Genomic DNA, 22291 nt, shown 5'->3' with positions numbered 1-22291 from the left:
AACTCATTTTGAGAAAAAATGGAGATAATGGGTTTTGCAACTGGACGACTCAATTAGGAAATGGCACTTTTCAAAACAAGCTATTTAAGTTACTTACTGTGATAATACATCAATCGACTTATCTTTTCTTCCCTGTATTCCCTCAATGGTGTGTCCAGATGCTTTAAGACATCTAGTCAGATACGTCTGCTACATTGTGTCGGTCTCTGGGAACATATGGGCAGGTCATCCCTCCTTCTCCGTCATCTCGGGATAGCTCCGTCGACTTCAGGTCACCATTCCAGACAGTCAGCCTTGGTCTTCTTAGTACATGATGCTGGCAATCTCTTGCGCAGTTTAGGACAAAAATACAGATAAATATAGTCAATTTTGTCATCTTAGTATTCAAAGTCTTCTAACATTCATAAACGTATTGAAAAGAATGCTTCTTTCAATTAAATCCAGCTAACGTCTTGCAGACTACTAATATGTCTACGAAATTCTCAATTATAATTTGATTTAGCTTTCTATACTTTGTTTTTAATTGCCGTAATTTTTTATTATTTTCTTGCCAGTGACTTTAAATGATATCTGCTACTTCTGCGTGGTGTCTTGTGATGTAGCCAGCTACGTAACGATTTCAACAAGTCGTTTCAATTTCTCAACTTATTAACAAGCGATTCTATGCAATACTCCTGTAGCCTTGCTCTTTTCTCTTGATGTTATTCCAAATTATTTTCTATTTAAGCCTTTTGCTATCAATACCATCGTCTTTATGGCGCAATATATTGTACCGTGCAGCTTGAGATGATTTCTTCTAGAGTTTTTTTTTGTAATAATAAATTTGTAACAATCTTGTATCCTTCATTCTTTTTCACCACCTTCTTGATACTATTTCTCGGCTTATTCCTGATATGAATTCAGTCTTCTCGACATTGACGATTAAATTTGAATGTCGTTTTTAATTTTCTCGCGGCATAGCATCCATTTTTGTTCCAAGATGTTTATTCCTAACAGTGAAATGGCGCATATATGATAATATTTTTGGAGATATACTGACCTGCAGCACATACATCATGAAGAGCAAGAATGCCTTGACATTATTCACACAATATTGCACGTTAGATGACAAAACCTTACTGGTCAAAATTCTAAGCTAAAATATTTCACATAGGAGGTTTTGTCCCGGCAGCGACAATATGTTTCACTCTATCCTGTGGGAGTGCAGATGTAGAGAGTTTTCTCTCAGATAAGCCAAGATTTGACCAATGACAAAGCACCACCCAGGTCAGCAGAAATATTACATACAAGAATAAATATTCAGGAAGCTTTTAAAAATTTCTGTAGTAAAACAAACCACAATTGATCTTGTCACAACGAAGCAACTGACAATGACAAATCTACTCACTCTTGTTACACTGCTCATCCAGAAAAGAAAGAATGAGCATCAAATGAACTTGATGGAGAGGAAGAAAAGTGCATCGAAATTGAAAAAGTAAGTAAATAACAAATGCAACATAAATACTGAAGAACTTGAAGATTTCAAGAAACTTTAAAAAAATAAAAGTGAAGAAATAGCAACTAGTGATAAGCTTTTTGAAGAAGTAAAATTGAAGTTAAAGAAAGGTGTGAAATAAATGGTCTTGGCAGTACAAAGGTTGCTCAGGTAATGAATGCTTCATGGAATGATAACTTTAAAACAAGAGAAAGCTTGTACGTTATATAAAGAAGTAGAATAACTTACATGGACCTCTTATCTTATAACAAACATTTTCCAGAAAAAATAGCAATTTAATGGTTCATAGTAAACCTTTTTAGTTATTGATCTAATATTCATATTAATAGTACTTCTTTGTTATTGTATTATGGTAGTATTGTGATAAAAATTAGAAATTAAGGGCAAATGGTAGATAGCTGTAACAGGTGATGTAAAGATTGTTTTGTGAAGAAGATGTGCAATGTGTTATTTTTTGTTTTATTTTCAAAAAAAAAAAAATTGCTTAGTATATTAATACTGAGTGGCAGCCTTGAGTTCTGTACAGATTATTTACCCACTTCCAGAGACAGGGCCTACAGTGAGCTGCTGATAAGTTTTTCTTTCCTCTGCCAAGTATGACTCCTGTTACCTGTGCCTGAAAAGTTTGGTGAATGGTCTCCTAGTTTGTGCACCGTGCTAGTTTGGACAATGTTCCCGCGCATACGCACTGCGAGACATGACACCAAGTGCCCCCTATCGGTCGACTCAACACAGTTAAATGGAGTTGAACGTTGCAACACATTGCACGGAGTCAGTGTGAGGACTCGTGTCATTGCACAATGGAGTGCAAAACGGAGCAAAGCATTGACGTGAAGTTTTGCTTCCACCTAGGCAAAACAGCAATGGAAACTCAAGCAGTGTTATTGCAAGTTTATCACGCTCAAGCAGTGAGTAAAAAGTGTGTTTTTGACTGGTTTAAACACTTTTGAGATGGAAGAAAGGAAGGTGTTGAGGACGAGGCAAGTTCGAGTCGTCCAAGCACAAGCACATCACCAGACAACATTGAATGAGTGTGACAGATGCTTGCGAATGATTGGCGACTGTCCTTATGAATGATAGCAGGTGAAGTGAGTGTAGGCAAGGACATTGTAAGGACCATTGTTCACGAACATTTGAAACGGCGGAACATTTGTGCCCGGTTTGTACCGCACAAGCTGACAGACGAGCAGAAACAAACTTGGATGGAAACGATGTAGATGCTGATTCCCATAGGGAATCAGATATAATTGTTCCGAATGAGTAAATTTATAATACCAATATAAATGGTCCGTTATTGGACATTATAAATTTTCCAGCTAACTCATTCTTGGTTGCCAGCATTTCGCCCCCGTGTGCTAGGCTGGGCTGATCAGTTGGTACCTAGCACACCTACCAAGATGCTGGATAGTGCATACCGTGGAGGCCACTGCGTAGGCTAATTGTAGCCACCGGCAATGCCAATGCACTATGAGAGACATTGTCTCATTATCAAAAATTGATGCCTGCTTGGCCATCAGATGATGTAGATGCTGATTCCCATAGGGAATCAGAAATAATTGTTCCGAATGAGTAAATTTATAATACCAATATAAATGGTTGTATTAAGTGACTGAAAATGTTCTGTTTCCTGAATTTTGCTTAACTATCAGTATCTATTCTAAAATACGGGTACTTAGGTATTCATAATAGGACATATTGCAGTTGATTTTGATGAGAAAAACTTTGGTAGAAGAAGGTGGTACAATACTGTACTACTGCACCCTGAAGATAACCTCTTGCTCTAAACAGACAGTGGTAGATCCCACAAGTCTATTGTAAAAAGTCCAATCACATTAAATTTTCAAATGTAATATTTTATGCATGGCCTCTCTTAAGCAGATCACACAAAAAAGCTTTACCTGTTTTTCAACTCGCAACCTTTTGTCCTATGAAAGGTCAACTATAAAGCAAGTAAGTTAAAAATAATTACACCTACCACCTCCATCATCATGTCTAGTGATCCTTCAGAACAATACTTCCGAGGATTTCAATTCAGGAATAAATAATAGTAGTTTGTACAGTATATGCCTAAATGTTTAATGTCAAAAACTTCATTTTTAGTCCGTATTGAATCCAGATTTACATTAAGGAGTGAGGGCAATTGTTTCCACCTATTCAATACTACAACAGTGTGAAGTTATTAATACATCACATATTTATTAGATTTCAACATAGGGACTGGTTTCGACAACTGTATTTACCATCATCGGCCAAAAGGAAAAATTGCTACAAGGCGTTATACAAATCTATATTAACATAATTTTAAATTATATATATATACAAATTGAACCATACTCTTAAACTATTTTGTGTATTAGGTGTACACCATAAAACTTCTTAATTGAAATTACTAGTATATTTCTTATGCGATATATTATAATTTATAATACCAATTTGTTAATTCTGTACAATCTTTTGGATATAAATAGTTAAAACTTGTCAAGTCCTTGTGGTTGTTGCAAAATGCTGACTAAGCATCTAGTTTAGTTAAAATCAATCTCTTAAAAAAACCTTTTTACAGCTGCTTTGACCTTAAGGGCATACAGTTTTTCCTGGCCAATTATACATTCTAGTTACTAAGATACCTACATTAAAATCAATTCGGCTAATATCATTTTGAAACATTAAACATATTTGTGCTTGGTATGGAGGTTCATTGCAGTACAAGTCTTTGGTAAAATCTCTCTCTTTAAAATTACAGCTGCTTAGATTTTAAGGGCACTCAGTGTTTCTTGGCCAATTATACAATTTAGTTATTGACATACATTAAAGTAAATTCGGCTGATGTAACTTTGAAACATTAAACATTTTTATGTTTGGTATGGAGGTCCATACTTTCTCATAACAGTGCACATTAGACCATAAATTCCAAACCCTTTCCAATAAATCAAATGCAGACAACAGGCCGCATAGAAACGCGATCTCAAATAACACACAAAACCATCTTCTAGCCCAATTTCACCCGCCTTTTATCAATCTTTCCAACACTGACTTTGATGAAGAAGAAATTGCTACCCTCTCCAAAGGTCCTAAGCATAATTTGCCCAACTACAACATAGCAAATATGGCTAAACAACTAGTAATAGAGACAGAAGCATCTATTAACAAAATACCTTATGATACTCAGGATGAAGTTAGACATGAAGCTAAGAAACAATTAAACAAACTTCTCAGTGCACCGATTCACACCATAACTACAGTGCAACACGCAAATAGAAAAAGGATTCTACAGCTTAAGGATAAGATTAAAAATACTAAAACCATCATTACCAAAACAGACAAAGGGAACACTACTGTTATGATGGATCAAACAGATTATATAAGCAAAACAAAAACTCTTTTACAGACAGTTCTTTTACAATAATTGAAAAAGATCCAACTCAATCCATTCAGAAACAACTTAAACAGATACTAAAAAATACAACTTTTTTGCTGACTGATAGTGAAAAAACAAACTGATCAATATGAACCCTGGTCTACTGACGGTCAAAGCCCAACCAAAAATCCATCAGGAAGGAGTTCCTATATGTCCTATAGTAAATTTTAAACTGAACCCTCTTTATAAAACAGCGCAATTTATACAACATTTCCTGAGGAAATACTACACTTTTCAAGCAAACAAATCCATGAATAACACTCTAGAATTGGTCAAAAAAGTAGACAGCTCTAAATTCCAACCTCGTCTTACAATGCATTCATTCAATATTACCAACATGTATGTGAATATTAAACCAGAAAAAGTATTACCAATCATTTAAAAAAACCTATGTACTCATAGCAAACTCAGTCAACTAGAAATAGCAGATTTTATGACCATCCTAAAACTTCTAATCAATAGTAACTACTACGGAGCTCGATAGCTGCAGTCGCTTAAGTGCGGCCGGTATCCAGTATTCGGGAGATAGTAGGTTCGAACCCCACTGTCGGCAGCCCTGAAAATGGTTTTCTGTGGTTTCCCATTTTCACACCAGGCAAATGCTGGGGCTGTATCTTAATTAAGGCCACGGCCGCTTCCTTCCCACTCCTAGCCCTTCCCTGTCCCATCGTCATCATAAGACCTATCTGTGTCGGTGCGACGTAAAGCAACTAGCAAAAAAAAAAAAAAAATATATAGTAACTACTTCATATTCGATAAGGTAATATACAAACAAGATGGACTGGGCATGGGTTCACCAGCATCTGGCATTTTAGCCAATATATACCTAGATTTCCTTGAACATACAAAAATAGAGAAAGACAAGAGATTTAATAACATACTTTTGTGGTCCAGATTTGTACACGATATGTTTATTATCATTGACCAACATATTTCTGATGCATCTACCACCCTATCACACCATAATAATATTGATCCAGACATCAAGTTTACAATAGAATCTGTGGTAAACAAGACCCTTAACTTTTTAGATTTAACCATCTCTCGACTTCGGTTTTCTTTTTAGTATAAGATCTACAGAAAACCAACACACACCGCTACAACCATTCAACAAGACTTCATACACCCTCCTGGCCATAAGCGGGCAACCTATAATAGTATGATACACCGTGCTTTTAGCATTCCCATGTCGAAATCAGATTTAAATAAAGAACTTAACACAATACGTAGCATTGCAGCCCACTATGGCTACAACCATAGTTTTATAGAACAAATAATTTATAAGTTTAAGCACCAACCGAAATCCAATTTACAAAAATAAATAACTAAATCAAAAACCTTCTCGACCTTCTCGACCTTCACATTTAATCCTAACATCTACAGAATTACAAAAATATTTAAGAAGAAAGATATCAATATTTCCTTTAGAACTAATAACAGAAATCTCGATATATTCCATAACTCTAAGCTAGTCAACGCTTCTAACTCCTTTGATAAATCGGGCGTATACAGATTTCGCTGTAACAAATGTGCCAGTACATATATTGGGCAAACAGGGAGATCCTTTAAGATTAGATATAATGAACATGTCAATGCCATTTAATATAGGAGATTCTCAGCAATAGGACAACGCATAAATGACTATAAACATAGTTTTCAGGATATCAATCAGGATATAGATGTCATCAAAATAATGGGGAAAGATCCTTTACTTGACTTAACAGAGCAATGTTTCATCTTATTAGATCAATAATACAACCCTAACTACAATCTGAATGATTCATCTGAAAAACCTACAATATTGTTTTATACACTCATTTCAGTAATTAACAATCTTAAAATACCAATAAATCAACCAGTATACAAAATGATACATAACATGCTTGCCTACTACCCCCACCATAATCCACACCCTCCCAGACAATGGTCTCAAATTACCGCGATCACCCCTTCCCCTACCCCCCACCATAATCCACACCCTCCCAGACAATGGTCTCAAATTACCGCGATCACCCCTTCCCCTACATAACATGCTCCACCCCTCCGCTGGTGCTTGCAGTCTGTTGACTGTCATTTCGGAAGGCAGTTCCTCTCCGACTTTACTCTTGACAACTTGGTGCTCGAGGTGAGTTTCTACTTACAAACAAAAGTGTTTTCCTTATCTCAGTTTCTGTTACGCTAATACGTAATACATTCCTTCTTTTAGGTCCGTCTTGGTTCAAGATATTTCTAGAATCTCAAAATCCTTTGAACGCAATGTTTTTTAAGAAATCCAGTCCACCAGTCTACTTTTATCAAGTCTATCCATAATTAAGGACACCACAATTAAAATATTGTAACATGTCGGTGGGGTAAATAAATAATTGAGTACAGGACCTGGTAGCGTCCTATTTTAAGATTTATTAACTTAGCACTACAATTACCGATTTACACACACACAGACGATAGCCTAGATTACAAGTTACACAAGTACACGGTTACACACACGATTCGCACTTTTCTCTCTTAGTTTCTCATGTCCCATCTACAATGACACATACACACAGAGTCCCCGATTATTTATACTACACTCACTCAGCCATTCAGTCACACTCGTTAGCGCTGTCACGGTCCACAGCCTACACGTCAGTCTTGCAGGTCGGGATAGTATCCGCTGTTCACTCAATCCGTTGAACCCTGTTCGCAGTCTACACGTCACCACACAGTGTTCCCTTCTTTGCCGCCCCAGAACACCCAAGGTTCTTCACCAGCAGCCAGCCACAAGGGACGTGTATACACACACGACGTCAGGGGAACAGGAACGAGTCCTCAGCTCCAACAGGCAGATAATTCATCAGGCTGCGCTCTCCCAGGCCATCACTGACTGCGCTCCAGCGAACTCAATCTCACTCACTCACTCTTACTCACTAACTCCGTCTAACTCTCACTGACTGTCACTCCAAGTTACTCCTCTCCTTATATACCTGCTCTGGGCCTTCCAGAACAGTCCGGATGCTAGATGTCTCCAGGAACCTCGTGAGATGGAAGACTCCAGATTAATCGTCGAGTAATTTCCGTCGTCCCATGCGGCGCGACCACGGACAGAAGAGAGAAGGGCCCGCCCAACACTTGTTTGTTGCTCGCGATTGGCGCGCTCGAGCCTAAGGGGGTGGGGCGATGGGTGACGAGCTCGGCACGTAGCGACTTGGCATGGCGGACGCTATAAACATTACAATATATAGACTATAAACGCATATTAATATTATTAAAAGCCATTGTATATTTACAAAGGATTGTCATTTAACTTCATATTTTACCAAGGAAGTTTGCTAACATTCATTTTATGTCAATAACTAAATTGTATAATTGGCCAAGAAACACTGAGTGCCTTAAAATCTAAGCAGCTGTAATTTTAAAGAGAGATTTTACCAAAGATTTATACTGCAATGAACCTCCATACCAAGCACAAATATGTTCAATGTTCCAAAATCATATTAGCCGAATTGATTTTAATGTAGCTGCGTTAGTAACTAGAATGTATAATTGGCCAAGAAAAACTGTATGCCCTTAAGGTCTATGCAGCTGTAAAAAGGTTTTTTATTAATTAAACTAGATGCTTAATCAGCACTTTGCAGTAACTACAAGGACTTGACAACGTTTTAATTATTCATATCCAAAAGATTTTACAGAATTAACAAATTATAATATATCTCATAAGAAATATGCTAGTAATTTCAATAAAAAAGTTTTATGGTGTACACCTAATACACAAAACAGTTTAATAGTATGGTTCAATTTGTATATACATATAATTTAAAATTATGTTAATATAGATTTGTAGCAATTTTTCCTTTTGGCCGATGATGGCAAATACAGTTCATGATTAAATAAAGGACCTCAAATCTGTATCACATGTTACATGTTCCTCGCTCTCTCTCTCTCTCTCTCTCTCTCTCTCTCTCTCTGTGTGTGTGTGTGTGAGAGAGAGAGAGAGAGAGAGAGAGAGAGAGATATTACTTATCAATGTTACAAACAACAGTTTTACTGTGATGCTCATAACTTCCTACTCTTTGCATTAAAATCCTGAAAACAGTGATTGCTTAATTCTGTGTAGTTATTTACCTGCATATTGACTAGGCCTATATATTTCAAAACATTCTAACCCATTTCCTTTACAACAGGCCACAAACATATACCTCATCTAACACACTACCACTGATATCACATTTGGGGCTGATGACCTAGATGTTAGGGCCCTTTAAACAACAAGCATCATCATCATATCACAACATTCCAAACTACTCATATCTAACTGAAGTAACAGCTGCTTTTTATCTGAAACATTCAAAGCAGAATGTTCATAGTTACTCTAAATCAAATGTTGCATGATACTATACACTCACTGACCTAGCTACTAGGTGTGCAAGACCACCCCTATTTAATTTAAATATTGTAGGTTCTTAGTCTTTGAGTGAATGAACTCCAGAATATTGCTGACTAAAATTATGAAATACATTGTAAAGAACATTATCACCAACATCAAATTTTGTAGCTTTTATATGCAGCATAAAGCATCAACAACCTTTTGCAGTAAAATACTCTGTGTCATGGCCTTGATCTGTAGCCAAGTTTTCTGTGCCTCCTTACTCACTTCTTTCATACAGCTTTTCATCCATATCATCTTCGGTCTGCCTCTGCATCTGTTGCCCTAGAAGATTCAATTCTAACCCTTGTTTGTCAAAGAGATTTGTGTTGCTCCTTAGTGTGTGCCTGATCCACTTTCATTTTCTGCATCGTACAGCAGCATTGATAGCAGTTTGCTTTGTACTTTTCCACAGATCTGCGTTTGAAATAACATACAGCCACCATATCGCCTGGTTGTTGCTCAGACGTCTGTTTACAAAAAAAAATTGTGAGGTTGCCCCTGGTTAGTCCCCACATTTCACAACCATACCGTCGGACAGATTTGAGTTTGAATGTTCACAACTCTGTATTAATAAGAAGCTTTCTTGATTTCCATATGGGTTGCATTATTGCAAAGTGCCTTGTGCCTTACTGATTCTATTCTTGGCATTATCTGTGGTCGAAATCTTCTAACTGATCTGTTGGTCCACACTGTGTAACTCTGTTTTCCTTCAGTGTCATTTCATCACAAGATCAGGCTCCATTAGGTGCAGAATCTGTGACAACAAACATACTTATTTTACACCAGGTGACTGAGATGGGTTCAGAAAGCAATCCTTGATTCTGGACCTGACAAGTGCAGTGGCATACATGTTTCTTAAAATGTTGCTAATTTCCTCCAGGATTCTGAACGTTTCCACATCTTTGTTTTCACAGTGCTGTCAAAGCCCTTCTTAAAGTCAATGAATACTACGTGATGAGTGGAGTTCTGTGGTTTGTTTCATGACGATTTGCCAGGGTATTTATCTGGTCCATACAGAAGTGGCCTTCCCTGAAACCTCCTTGATCCCTTGTCAGCTTTTGGAACACATGCTGCTTGATGTGTTTTAGGACAACTTGTCAAGGACCTTGATTGGGATGGGAAAGCAACTGTTGTCTTGCCACTTATTTCAGTTAGTGGGATTTCCTTTCTTTGGCAGCTTGATCAGCAGAAATTTCTTCCAGTCCATAGGTAGCTTTTTGTGGTTCCACTGAATATTGGAAGTAGGATATCTGCAAAGATCCACATTGGTCTTCACTGAATCAGTAGTAATGTTATCTAACCATAGAACTTTATCATTTTAAATTTGTTTGATGGCCTTGCTAATAATAGTTACAATTTCTTGTTTTTATATCCACCTTATTCAATACATAAAAATGAGCATTGTCTCTAAAAGGACATTTACTACAATAAAAATATTAAATGGGACATGTTTTGCTCATTGTGTTGAGCATCATCAGCCATTTTGTACAATTATCTCAAGGTTGAGTCATTACTGTATATTAAACCTTATTTTACAATTATTTTTTCATTAAAATGTTATTACACAATAAAATATCATTACTATGTAAAAAGTAAACAGGAAGAAGTAACAATTAAACTGGGTCTTGCTAATGTCAAGAAATCCTGCTGGACCACCTCATTATTGTGTTTGGAGAGTTGTAGTTTGTCCTTCCAGGGCCAGGTTCCAGCAGTCTTTAGATGGATAGTAACTGTCACCAGGTGAAGGTTGCTCCCCACAACTGCTCCTCTTCCATCTAATATAGGTACTTCTGGTTTTATTGACGGTGGCATGATTTGATTCCCCATATTGTGGTCTCGGGAACTCAAGTCACCTTCTGGTAATTCTTGTGAGGAGAAATGTTGCCACAGTCCATTGCTGTATAGTTTGTTGGGTCATTCGGGACTGTTGTTTCTTCTACAGATGCCATGCCTTCCTATGGCCCAGAATAGCTTGAAAAGGAATCTGTTTGGCAATATCTGTCACTAATGTTTTTCTTTCTACATCTGTGAGGTCAAGATGGCTTAAATCATTTTGATGACCTCTGTGAGTGGGAACATATTTTACCTCACGCGTTCCATTTTTGTGTTCAATTAGTCGAATACTTGCTGAACACATCTCATCAACTTTGTTGCTTCCCTTAAGCTTCAAGTGCCTGATGCCTTTAATTTCAGTCACAAAAAGCCTGATCGATGACACACATAGTAATGTCTCTTCATGTTATCTGTTGCAGTGTAAGAACCCCTTTTCTTTACATACCGTGTACATGTTTTGCTTTCAATGTGCTGTTTCCATTCTAGGGAGCTTGAGAAAGAAGGAAATTGTTTATCCTCTGTCTCAAGTCCTCCATTTAAGTTTGTGTGGCACTGGCGCTCGTGGCATTTTAAATTATAACTGTGCGTGAATTGTTTATCATAAAGTTTACACTGGTGCGGAAGAGATATCTCGTCCTTTAAACAAGACGCAATTTCATCTAGTTTCTCTGGATGGGCTTTAGAAACATGTTGCCTAAGATTTTTATTATACTCATAGCTTTTACCATGTTCAGAATACGAGTATTGCTTGACGTTGCTCATTATAATGCTATGTAAGTAGGCCTGCCTACACTGAAGAAAAACTAAACAAACACGCGGCACGTAACTAAATAGACACTATAGTTGGGCACACCAAACGAAATACACAGATTTCACAGGTACAGTACGCACAAACACTATCCACAAGTATATATCAGAAAATACCTATACATGTAATTTTCTTCTCAAGATAACCACTTGTAAGTGCACTTTCCCGCTGTCTACACGATATCGTCACTGCCCGGTTCTCTTCGTATGTATTTGTAGTGTACGTCATAAACGCTACTAGTTCAGTTCGTTCGTTCTGCAGATCTCCAATAGTTTGTTCTTTTGTAGTCTGAACTCAAAGCCAGATTACACCGTTTCGAAATCTTCGGCGTGCTGCATAACGGTTCGGCTGTGCAGGCTGAGTACGTCCCGTCAGGGGCTAACATTGAGTCTTAACATGACACCCGAGTATAAACATGCGAAGTCAAAATGGAGCCAGTTTCAATCACCACATGTGGCAATGACAACTTAATTCTCGTTCTACATTGTCACTTCTTGTAACAAAAATGCTTGTACTATCCAGTGTGCAGTAGTCTGATCAGCTGACCAGCCATCTCGAGTTGCTGACGGGCTTGCGGGATGATATTGTGCTGAGTTCCCAGCTGTAGAGCTGACTGCCAAGAAAGAAATTATGGCAAAAATTATACTTGCCAGATAGAGCATAAAGTTTAACTTACACTCAAAACCAAGGTTGTGCAGTGCTTTCTCAAAAGGCATGGATATTTTTAGAATGGATTTTTGTTCTTGTTGGCAGGTGGCTGAAAGTGTGGTAGAACGAGTGTGCTGTTAAAGCCAAAAGCAGGCCTCTCTCTTTTGTGAGCATTGCAGAAACACGGTGTAAAGTGAAAAGCAACATTATTTCAAGTTTTAGCTCAATACCTTTGTTTATGTACATATTCATTGAGTTACATCATTAAATATATGTTATTTATTAACATCTCTTCCCTACAGGTCAGTACTTCTCAAATTTTTCTGTAAAATGTCATAACAATTTTTTCTCAAACTCAGAAAACATCACAATTTTACCTTCCCTCAATTCCTTGACTCAAAATTTTGAAAAGAATGTGGGGAAAATACTTAAGTAAATATGGTAGTTAATATAATAATAATTTCATGTGGCTATTTATAGCTGGGTGCAGCCCTTGTAAGGCAGACCCTTCGATGAGGGTGGGTGGCATCTGCCATGTGTAGGTAACTGAGTGTTATTGTGGTGGAGGATACTGTTATGTGTGGTGTGTGAGTTGCAGGGATGTTGGGGACAGCACAAACACCCAGTCCCCAAGCCAAGGGAATTAACCATTTAAGGTGAAAATCTCCAACCCGGCCAGGAATCGAACCTGGGATCCTCTGGACCAAAGGCCAGCATGCTAACCATTTAGCCATGGAGCCGGACAGGTAGTTAGTAATGGATGTGAAAGTAAAGAGAGATTGAAGGAACTTATTAGGAATTGAATTTAGCAAAAAGAAAATCTCTGCTAAGTGTTACATGATGGCAAACATAAATGGCAGTCATATGAATTTTAGGAAAAAACAGAAGGGCCATTTGTAGCTAAGAATCAAAACATTTCATGTTTTCCTTTTTTCTTTTCTATAAAATGTAAATATATACCATGCGATTGATAGTAATTGTAATGGTAGTACAGCCTCTCCCTAGTTGCAGGCAAACCCTTTAATGCCTGAGTGTTGAAGTTTCACAGAGACTAGCTGAACTCTACTATCTCCATGTAATTTACTGGTGTATCACAAGATGTCACTACTGTTATGTTTACTTAGTTGAAAATTGTTTCTGTATTAGGTGGCCCGTACTGGGCGAGTGTCTTTTTTTTGTAAGTTGCCACTGTTGTTTTATGATGACATGATCAACCAATCAGTTTACTGCCTTGTGATGCCATTTTCAACCAATCCGACTACTGCCTATTAACATCATTTTCTACCAGTCAGCACCCAGCCTATCCCTATATATTCAGTGAGTCTTGATCAGAACGGGGAGAGTGCAACATAGACAGAGACTGAGAAGGCTGGGGCAGTGATGGCAATATAGCAGCAGCGTGAGGTAGTCAGACATTTCCTAATTATGTAAACTTTATCTATATGTGGTGAAGGGAAGATACCAGCCTTCTCCTCCAGCATGTAACTTTTAGGATGTGCTGCGTTTACCTTAATTTTAATGCAGGATTCTAAGTTGTATTATGTAGGTTTTCTAGACTGTCTACAGACATATTGTAAGCTGCTTATAGGGACTATGTAAATTTAAGACGTACGAGTGTATACCCTCATTTTCCTTATTCACTTTGCTTTCTGGTGACTAAGTTTTCTAACTCTAAATTTCTACCCTGTGTTTCGGACTTTTAACTTTATTTCTTTGTAGTCTTAGTCACCTTGTAGTGTGGCTTATCCTCTGTGTCACTGAGCCTTCTGCCCCATTGGGTTTTATGATAAGTCATGTCACGGAATTGCTTGAGGTGTTTAGCATCCCTTTTATTTTGTTCTTGGCCTTTCACTTAACCTTTGTTTTCCATTTCTTGGCCGTATAGTATTAGCTTTGGCTCTTGTGTTTCTTTATCATTCAATCCATTATTTGTATGTGGCTTCCCTATCAAATAAGGGTAGCGAGTATAAAATCTAGTTAAGCTTTTAAGTGCAATAAGATGTGTTCTGTTGTGAAATGTGTATAATTTGAGGTACCTAAATGGGCCTTTGGGCCATTGAAATCATAATTCAGGGTTCAAAACCCTTCTGGCATGTAACATTGAAGTTGAAGTTTTGATTCCCCTCTTGGCAACCTTGTTATGGAAGCTTCTGCTTCTTTCTTAATTTGAACAAATAAGGTTCGATATTACCTCTGCTGAGTTTCTTAATTTGTAAAGGCTAAAGCCTCATTGTTTGCCTTCTATAACAAAATGTGGAGCCCTATTGGTCAGGTAAAGACTTAGTCTTGTGTGAAAAATGGGAGCTTCTCTTCCCCAATTTGTATACTAAGCTTATAACCTTAATCGTTTTTCATTACCCTCTCTTTCAAAATGTATTTGTTGTTGTTATTGTTTGAGAAAATTATCTACCAAAGTAAAGAAAAGGAAAGGTAACTTGAAAATATATTCCAAATTTAAACTTTTCTTGGTGTTCTTTTGTCCAGTGTCTGACCCACAGCTTCTTTCCCCCTCTGACCCATGGAAAACAAAGCAACAGCAACAACAGTACTATATATAATATACAACGGGTGTTTGTTTGGTCCACCCTGTCAATATATTATCCATATCTGGTTTTATACGATGTTTCACATGTACATGTTTCGGGATCCCCAACTCCCTTCATCAGCAACTTCTACATCAACATCAACATCAACATTCCCCATATTTCAAGATCTAACATTATTCTATTTTACATTAAACATCATCATATATAACACTATCCTTAACCCACATACACACACTGTCCATTTCTTTATAATGTTTGTTGTAATGTAACTCATTAAAACATAATGGAACACTTTAAAACACTTATGATAAGTTTATCTGGTTTTTCTTATGTTATACAACACTTTAAAATATGTATTAAAACTTCAGATGGATTTCTTAGAAGAGTCGGCCACTATAAAATGTTTCTTGTTACTGTTTGTTCTATTGTATTCCACGTAAGCGAAGGCCCATTAAAAAATCAACTATCATACTACCAGATTTAAAATCTTCATCTTGTTATTGTTAAAACCCTTTCTAGGATAAGCTAATTTATCATTCAATTATATGACACCTTAGGATTTAATTGTGTAATTAATTATATTATTCCAGAAGTTGTGCTTTGCTGTTGTTGGACTAGATTTTAAACAGGGTGGATCAAACCTCTCGTCACGTCTTTGAATTTGTTCTTCTTATTATAAATTGTTGAAGCGGAGGAAGCCTACCCGCTCGCCAGCCAAACACTTACTAGTACGTAGGATTGCGGTAACCTAAGGCTACAAGCTACAAGTTTTAATACGTATTTTAAAGTATTGTACAACATAAGAAAAACCAGTTAAACTTTTTATAAGTGTTTTAAAGTGTTCCATTATGTTTTAATGTGTTCCATTAAAACAAACATCATCAAGAAATTGACACTGTGTGTATAAGGGTTAAAGATAGCGTTATATATTATGGTGTTTCATGTAAAACAGAATAATGTTAGATCTTGAAACATGGGGAATGTTGATGTTGATGTAGAAATTGCTGATGAAGGGAGTTGGAGCTCCCGAAACATGTATGTGTGAAACATTGTATAAAATCAGATATTGATAATATATTGACAGGGCGGACCAAACAATCACTCATTGAATATTATATGAAATTAGTCAATACAGACCAATTAAGGGACCGATATTGGTCAAATTTGTCGAACAATAATAATATTTTTTTCATTTTCTTGAGCAATAAATCAATCATTAGAAAAACATAAGAATGTGTGCATAACTCATCTAAAACAGATTTGCAGCTATTTATATGTTACTAGGTTGGTAAAAGAACTTGTTAAATAATGTTCAAGTTGACATGTAAAAAAAAGTTTAATTTGTTGTAAAATTACCTATATAGATATGGTTATTAATTATTTTTCTGCGTTCACTAGAATTATGATTTAACCTATCACTGACCTGATGAAATCTTTTCATCGAGGAAAATGCCACCTTTCTCCTGATTCCAGATCGGGTCATCCTAGTTAATGATGATGATCTTGATTTTTTTTTTTTTTTTTTTCTGTGATGGTGTCCCCTGAAAGGAGGCTTGTTGAAGCCTGGTACAGAAACAAATGGGAAAAGAAACAGTAAGAATAGTAGAAGTAGGAATTTTCAGGCAATATTTAACTCTTAATCAACCAATACATTAACACGGTGATGACGGTGTATTGTTTTCAGAGCTTATTCATTAGGAACAAAGTAAAAATTTGGGGGTCCCTGAACTCTAATGGCTATATTAGATACTGTTAAATATCATAAGTGTAGCCTTGAGGTGTCAAGGTGCATGGTGTGCTGAGACTGCCTGGCATGCCCTCTGTGATGTGCTGGCAACCTCACTGAAATTGGTGGTGGTCTTTATGCAGTATAGTTTGTGAAACAGTTGAGATTTGGAGATTTAAAAAACTCAATTTAGAAAAATAAAATCAATCTTCAGATTAAAATTAAATGAGGTAAAATATATGGCAACTAATGACAGGAAGTGGTCAGTGGAAGGAACCCTACGAGGTCCATGTGAATGTATGGCATTGTGGGGAAAAATAGGTACATGACAATCACCCTTAACTCTTTACTAAATTAACAAAGAAAACAAAGGTACAACATCAAATGAACAACGAGGCAAAACAAGTAACATTGTGAACAAAAATTAAGGGGGTAAATACAAAAGGCATTTAAATAAAATTAAAAAACAAGAACAACCAAATAATCAAACTGTTAGAATATTAGGAGCTTCAGACTTCAACACAGAAACTAACACTGAGTTACGCGAGGCAACCCCAAGGGAAAATAAAATTTTTACATGCCACTTGCAAGATCACAAACCAAGAAAGAGAAATATTTACATTTTAATTACAAAATACTTCACCAAAAGAAAAGGGAATTGCCTCCGAAAATAAAACATGATGACTAGCTGAAAAGCTAAGTCATTCAGATGATTTAATTGGCGAATTTGGGTACCATGGGTGAACTCCAACACATGAATGATAATTTATATTGCAGTGAAAAGTTACATTAAAATAAGTTAAAGGCTGAAACACAAGTAAATAATAGCGCTTATCCTGGAGGCTGGCATCCCCAGACAGGGGGCGGACGCCGAGTGTTTCCGCTCGCTAGGTCGGTCAGATGTTAAAGACGTGGAATGCTTGCTTCGCTCTCGTGAGGAGCCCGAAGCCAGAAATGTTGAAACACGGATAGCCAATCAGGCCATTGAATTTACCCTGACACTCACAATCACCTATTGAAACCCCTGTTATTATATCCAATGATAACACTTTTAGAGATCATTCTATCTGATGAAACCGGAAACAACTAGAACCGTCCTTCTAAAATTGGCACATGCTGGTATCCCCTGCATCAAAAGTTCATACCACAAAAATTTCAAAAGTTTACAAAATACCAATCAAAAGTACAAACATCAAAAATTTCACAAGTCTACAAAATATCAAAATCGTCATTCTTTTTCAGATTTTATCAGTTCTTTCTTCATAATTCTCAAAATTAATTTTCTTGATACTAATAATCCTCAAAACGTTTACTAGTCCAAAATTCTTTTTTCTTCCAACACAATTTAAAACAAATACATGAATTTTTCACAATACAATGAAAAGATTTCAATGACTTCTTGCTGTCCCAACAAATCACACTATGTATCCCTTACATGTCCACATCATGCCTTCTGTACAAATGAACCAGACAGTATGAAAGTATAATCTGTGAATGACATGCGGTGTGGCTCTGTTATTTATACCAGGCAAGTTGGCCGTGTAGTTAGGGGCACGCGGCTGTGAGCTTGCATCCGGGAGCTAGTGGGTTTGAGCTCTACTGTTGGCAGCCCTAAAGGATGGTTTTCCATGGTTTCCAATTTTCACACCAAGCAAATGCTGGGGCTGTACCTTAATTAAGACCACAGCCACTTCCTTCCCCCTCCTAGGCCTTTCCTATCACATCGTCGCCATTAGACCTTCAATAAACCATCAAGTTTCTATCCTATAGCCATTAGACCTATCTGTGTGAGGGTGTGTGTGTGTGTGTGTGTGTGTGTGTGTGTGTGATGTAAAGTAAGTTGTAAAAAAGTATTATTTACAATACATCATGAGACCTGCCGGTGGGTCTCACTGTCTGGATGTAAAGAATTTGCATAACCCACCAGTGGGTCTCATAGTGGCCATGTTAAAGGGGCCTTATTTTCTTGAAATGACAAGTACAATGATAGTTAGGTAGGAGATAGGCTTCTAATATTTTTTTAGATTTTGCTTTACGTCTCACCGACACATTGAGGCGACGATGGGATAGGAAATGGTTAGGAGCGGGAAGGAAGTGGCCGTGGCCTTAATTAACTCTCTTGGTGCCAGGCGGTAGTGCGAGCACCCGCCCTTTAAATTGCCAAGCCGATCAGGTCGGCCTTTTAAAATCCAGTCGGAAGTTGCCAGAGCCGATAACATCGGCCGGCCTAAAATTCTGTGATATACATAATTTTGAGGCAACCTATAGTGACGTAAATACTTTTGTTACAACCTGTAGTAAAGGGGCTACACATCATTGTGTGCCTGACCTTGCTTTGGAAGTTCTAAGAGGGTGTTATAGCTTTCACAAGAGTCGTTTCCTGTGTTTACAAATACCGCTAACTGGTCAGTAGGAGATTGCTCTTTGCAGTGAGTGGAATTGTGACATCAAAATGGCTAGTTGTTCACGTAATATTTTTTCAGCAAGTATTGATGATGATAAATTAATGCAGTATTTGGAACAATGTAAAGTTAACGCAGATGATTTATCGGATAGCGATAGTGAATTTAGGTCAGAGATTAGCGACGAAATTTTACCGGACACGCCCGCGGAATCACTGCAGCTAAAGAAGAGACGTTTAAATGTTTCTAACGGCACTGAAGCTACTCTGAATATGGTGCTAAATGAAACTAGTGATAACGAAGATGATGATGTCTCTGGAGTACATTTTGTGGAAATTTGTCCCAATGAACACGACAACACATTCCTCAACCTCCTGTCTCCTTTAAGGAACTTCTTGGACCTAAGCATGCCCCTCCGTCTGATTCTCCGCCCATATCATACTTAAATTTACTTTTCACTTTCTCTCTGTTAAACCTTATAGTCACATATAGTCCTCTATCATTACGTAAATACTGGTCCCCACGGGTCAAGTGTAGCTGGCCTTCATCTCACTCGGAGGACATGGGTTCGATTCCCGCCCAGGTCAAGAATTTTCGCCTGGTACTGAGGGTTGGTTCGAGGTTCACTCAATCTAAGTGACCCTAAGTTATTGCAATTGAGGAGATATCTGAGGATGAAAGGGTGACCCCGGTCTAGAAAACCAAGAATAATGACAGAGAGGATTCGTCTCACTGACCATGCCTCACCTCGTAAACTGCAGGTCTCCGAAGTGAGCAGTGGTCGCTTGGTAGGCCAAAGTAAATCAGGGCTTTGGTGCCATAGATTTCTTAATTACGTATATTCTGTTGTATTGTAAAATTCTTTTTCAAATAGATACTAGGACCGAGAACGAGGAATAGATTATGCTGAAAACAAAAACTATAATATCAAATATTATTTTTTATTTTTTTAATAATTAAGAATTATTTTCATACTATGTTGTCCGCACGTAGAAAATCTCTTGTCAGTATTTGCCATACATCGATACATGTACGCGAATTTTATCGGTGAGTAAAATTGTCTTGTTTTTACTAGTGACATATGTCTGAATTTTTATTTTTTATATTTTTATTTTTCTCGTTCAAATTAGTTATTCTATAGATTTGTATTGAGAAATACATTATACATAATTACGTATATGCTTTTGTATCATAAATGATTTTTTCAAAGTAGATATTGGGAGAGAAAGTGCAAAAATATTTTTCTCTTCCTAAAAATAAACATTATCGACAACTATACATCAACAATAAAATGTTTTTGACTCTTTATATCACTCTAAACCAGTTGCTCATTCTATGTAGTCGATATGTAGCAAATTTCATGCCGGTATTTGCTATACACTGGTAGATATGCGCAAATTTTAAAATACATGTATTTCCACTGAAAACGGCCTGGCACTTTACAGTAGTAGAGTGGAGGCGGAGCTCTGGCCTCTTCCAGCTGATGGTGAGCGGCCGACCAGATCAGCTCCTGGCTCTAAGTGGGTTAAGGTACAGCCCCAGCATTTGCCTGGTGTGAAAATGGGAAACGATGGAAAACCATCTTCAGAACTGCTGACAGTGGGGTTCGAGCCAACTATCTCCCGGATACAAGCTCACAGCTGCGCACCCCTAACTGCATGGGAAAGGCTTCTCATAATACTGCATTATATATTATAACATCTTTCTATTCATACTTCGTAGGCCTATATTGTTTTTATTAAAAACAGTGATTTGTGAGGTGAAGTATGATACAGTATGAAAAGTTTTTTCTTTCCTTCCAGTGGAGTTATGCTTCGTGGTTCTGGTATAAAGTGGGACCTTCGAAAATCACAACCATATGATGCTTATGATGAAATGGAATTTGATGTCCCATTGGGAACTAATGGTGATTGTTATGACAGGTAAGATGTTTGTGTTGTGTAACATTTTAAGTTTAACATAAGAACATTTACAACAATTATAATATATAAAACCTGAATTAACCCAGAATTCAGTCTGCTATATTTGGCTAAATTGACTACCAAATGAATTTTCTACATCACCATAGCACAAGGTGATATCTTATCAAAAGTAACTATGATCGGTGGAAAACGGTAAATAAAAATGTAAACAGACTCTGGGATGGGTTTAAAGAAACTGTTGAGGAATGCGAAAACAGGTTTGTACCATTAAGGGTGGTAAGGAGTGGTAAAAACCCACCTTATTATAATAGAGAAATAAAGAGACTAAGAAGGAGGTGCCGACTGGAAAGAAATAGAGTTAGAAATGGCTGTGGAAGTAAGGAGAAATTGAAGGAACTTACTAGAAAATTGAATCTAGCAAAGAAGGCAGCTAAGGATAACATGATGGCAAGCATAATTGGCAGTCATACGAATTTTAGTGAAAAATGGAAGGGTATGTATAGGTATTTTAAGGCAGAAACAGGTTCCAAGAAGGACATTACAGGAATAATTAATGAACAAGGGGAGTGTGTATGTGAAGATCTTCAAAAGGCAGAAGTATTCAGTCAGCAGTATGTAAAGATTGTTGGTTACAAGGATAATGTTGAGATAGAGGAGGAGACTAAGGCCAAAGTAGAAATAAAATTTAAATATGATAACAATGACATTTACAATAAGATACGAAAGTTGAAAACTAGAAAAGCGGCTGGAATTGATCAGATTTCTGAGGATATACAAAAGACAATGGGTTGGGATATAGTACCATGTCTGAAGTACTTATTTGATTATTGTTTGGTCAGAGGAGCTATACTAGATGAATGGAGAGTTGCTATAGTAGCCCCTGTGTATGAAGGAAAGGGTGATAGACATAAAGCTAAAAATTACAGGCCAGTAAGCTTGACATGCATTGTATGTAAGCTTTGGGAAGGCATTCTTTCTGATTATATTAGACATGTTTGTGAAATTAATAACTGGTTCGATAGAAAGCAATTCGGTTTTAGGAAAGGTTATTCCACTGAAGCTCAACTTGTAGGATTCCAGCAAGATATAGC

The 22291-nt window shown here is 37.1% G+C and overlaps 1 protein-coding gene across 6 annotated transcripts in view; it reads left to right on the top strand.

The window, feature by feature from the left end:
* Positions 1-22291, top strand: part of LOC137496932 (NADH dehydrogenase [ubiquinone] iron-sulfur protein 2, mitochondrial-like) — a 215474-nt gene that overhangs the window by 103037 nt on the left and 90146 nt on the right. For all 6 annotated transcript variants that reach the window (XR_011017528.1, XM_068225029.1, XM_068225030.1 and 3 more), the window contains one exon: positions 21081-21200. Coding sequence is in view for 5 of the 6 variants with exons in the window: in XM_068225029.1 (XP_068081130.1) it covers positions 21081-21200 (120 nt within the window). In the remaining variant the exon portion in view is untranslated. The remainder of the gene's footprint in view (positions 1-21080; positions 21201-22291) is intronic.

This window comes from Anabrus simplex, chromosome 1 (genome assembly GCF_040414725.1).
Source record: "Anabrus simplex isolate iqAnaSimp1 chromosome 1, ASM4041472v1, whole genome shotgun sequence".
Classification (NCBI taxonomy): Eukaryota; Metazoa; Arthropoda; class Insecta; order Orthoptera; family Tettigoniidae; genus Anabrus; species Anabrus simplex.
Note: the sequence above shows the minus strand (reverse complement) of the source record. Positions and strands in the feature narration are given on the sequence as shown.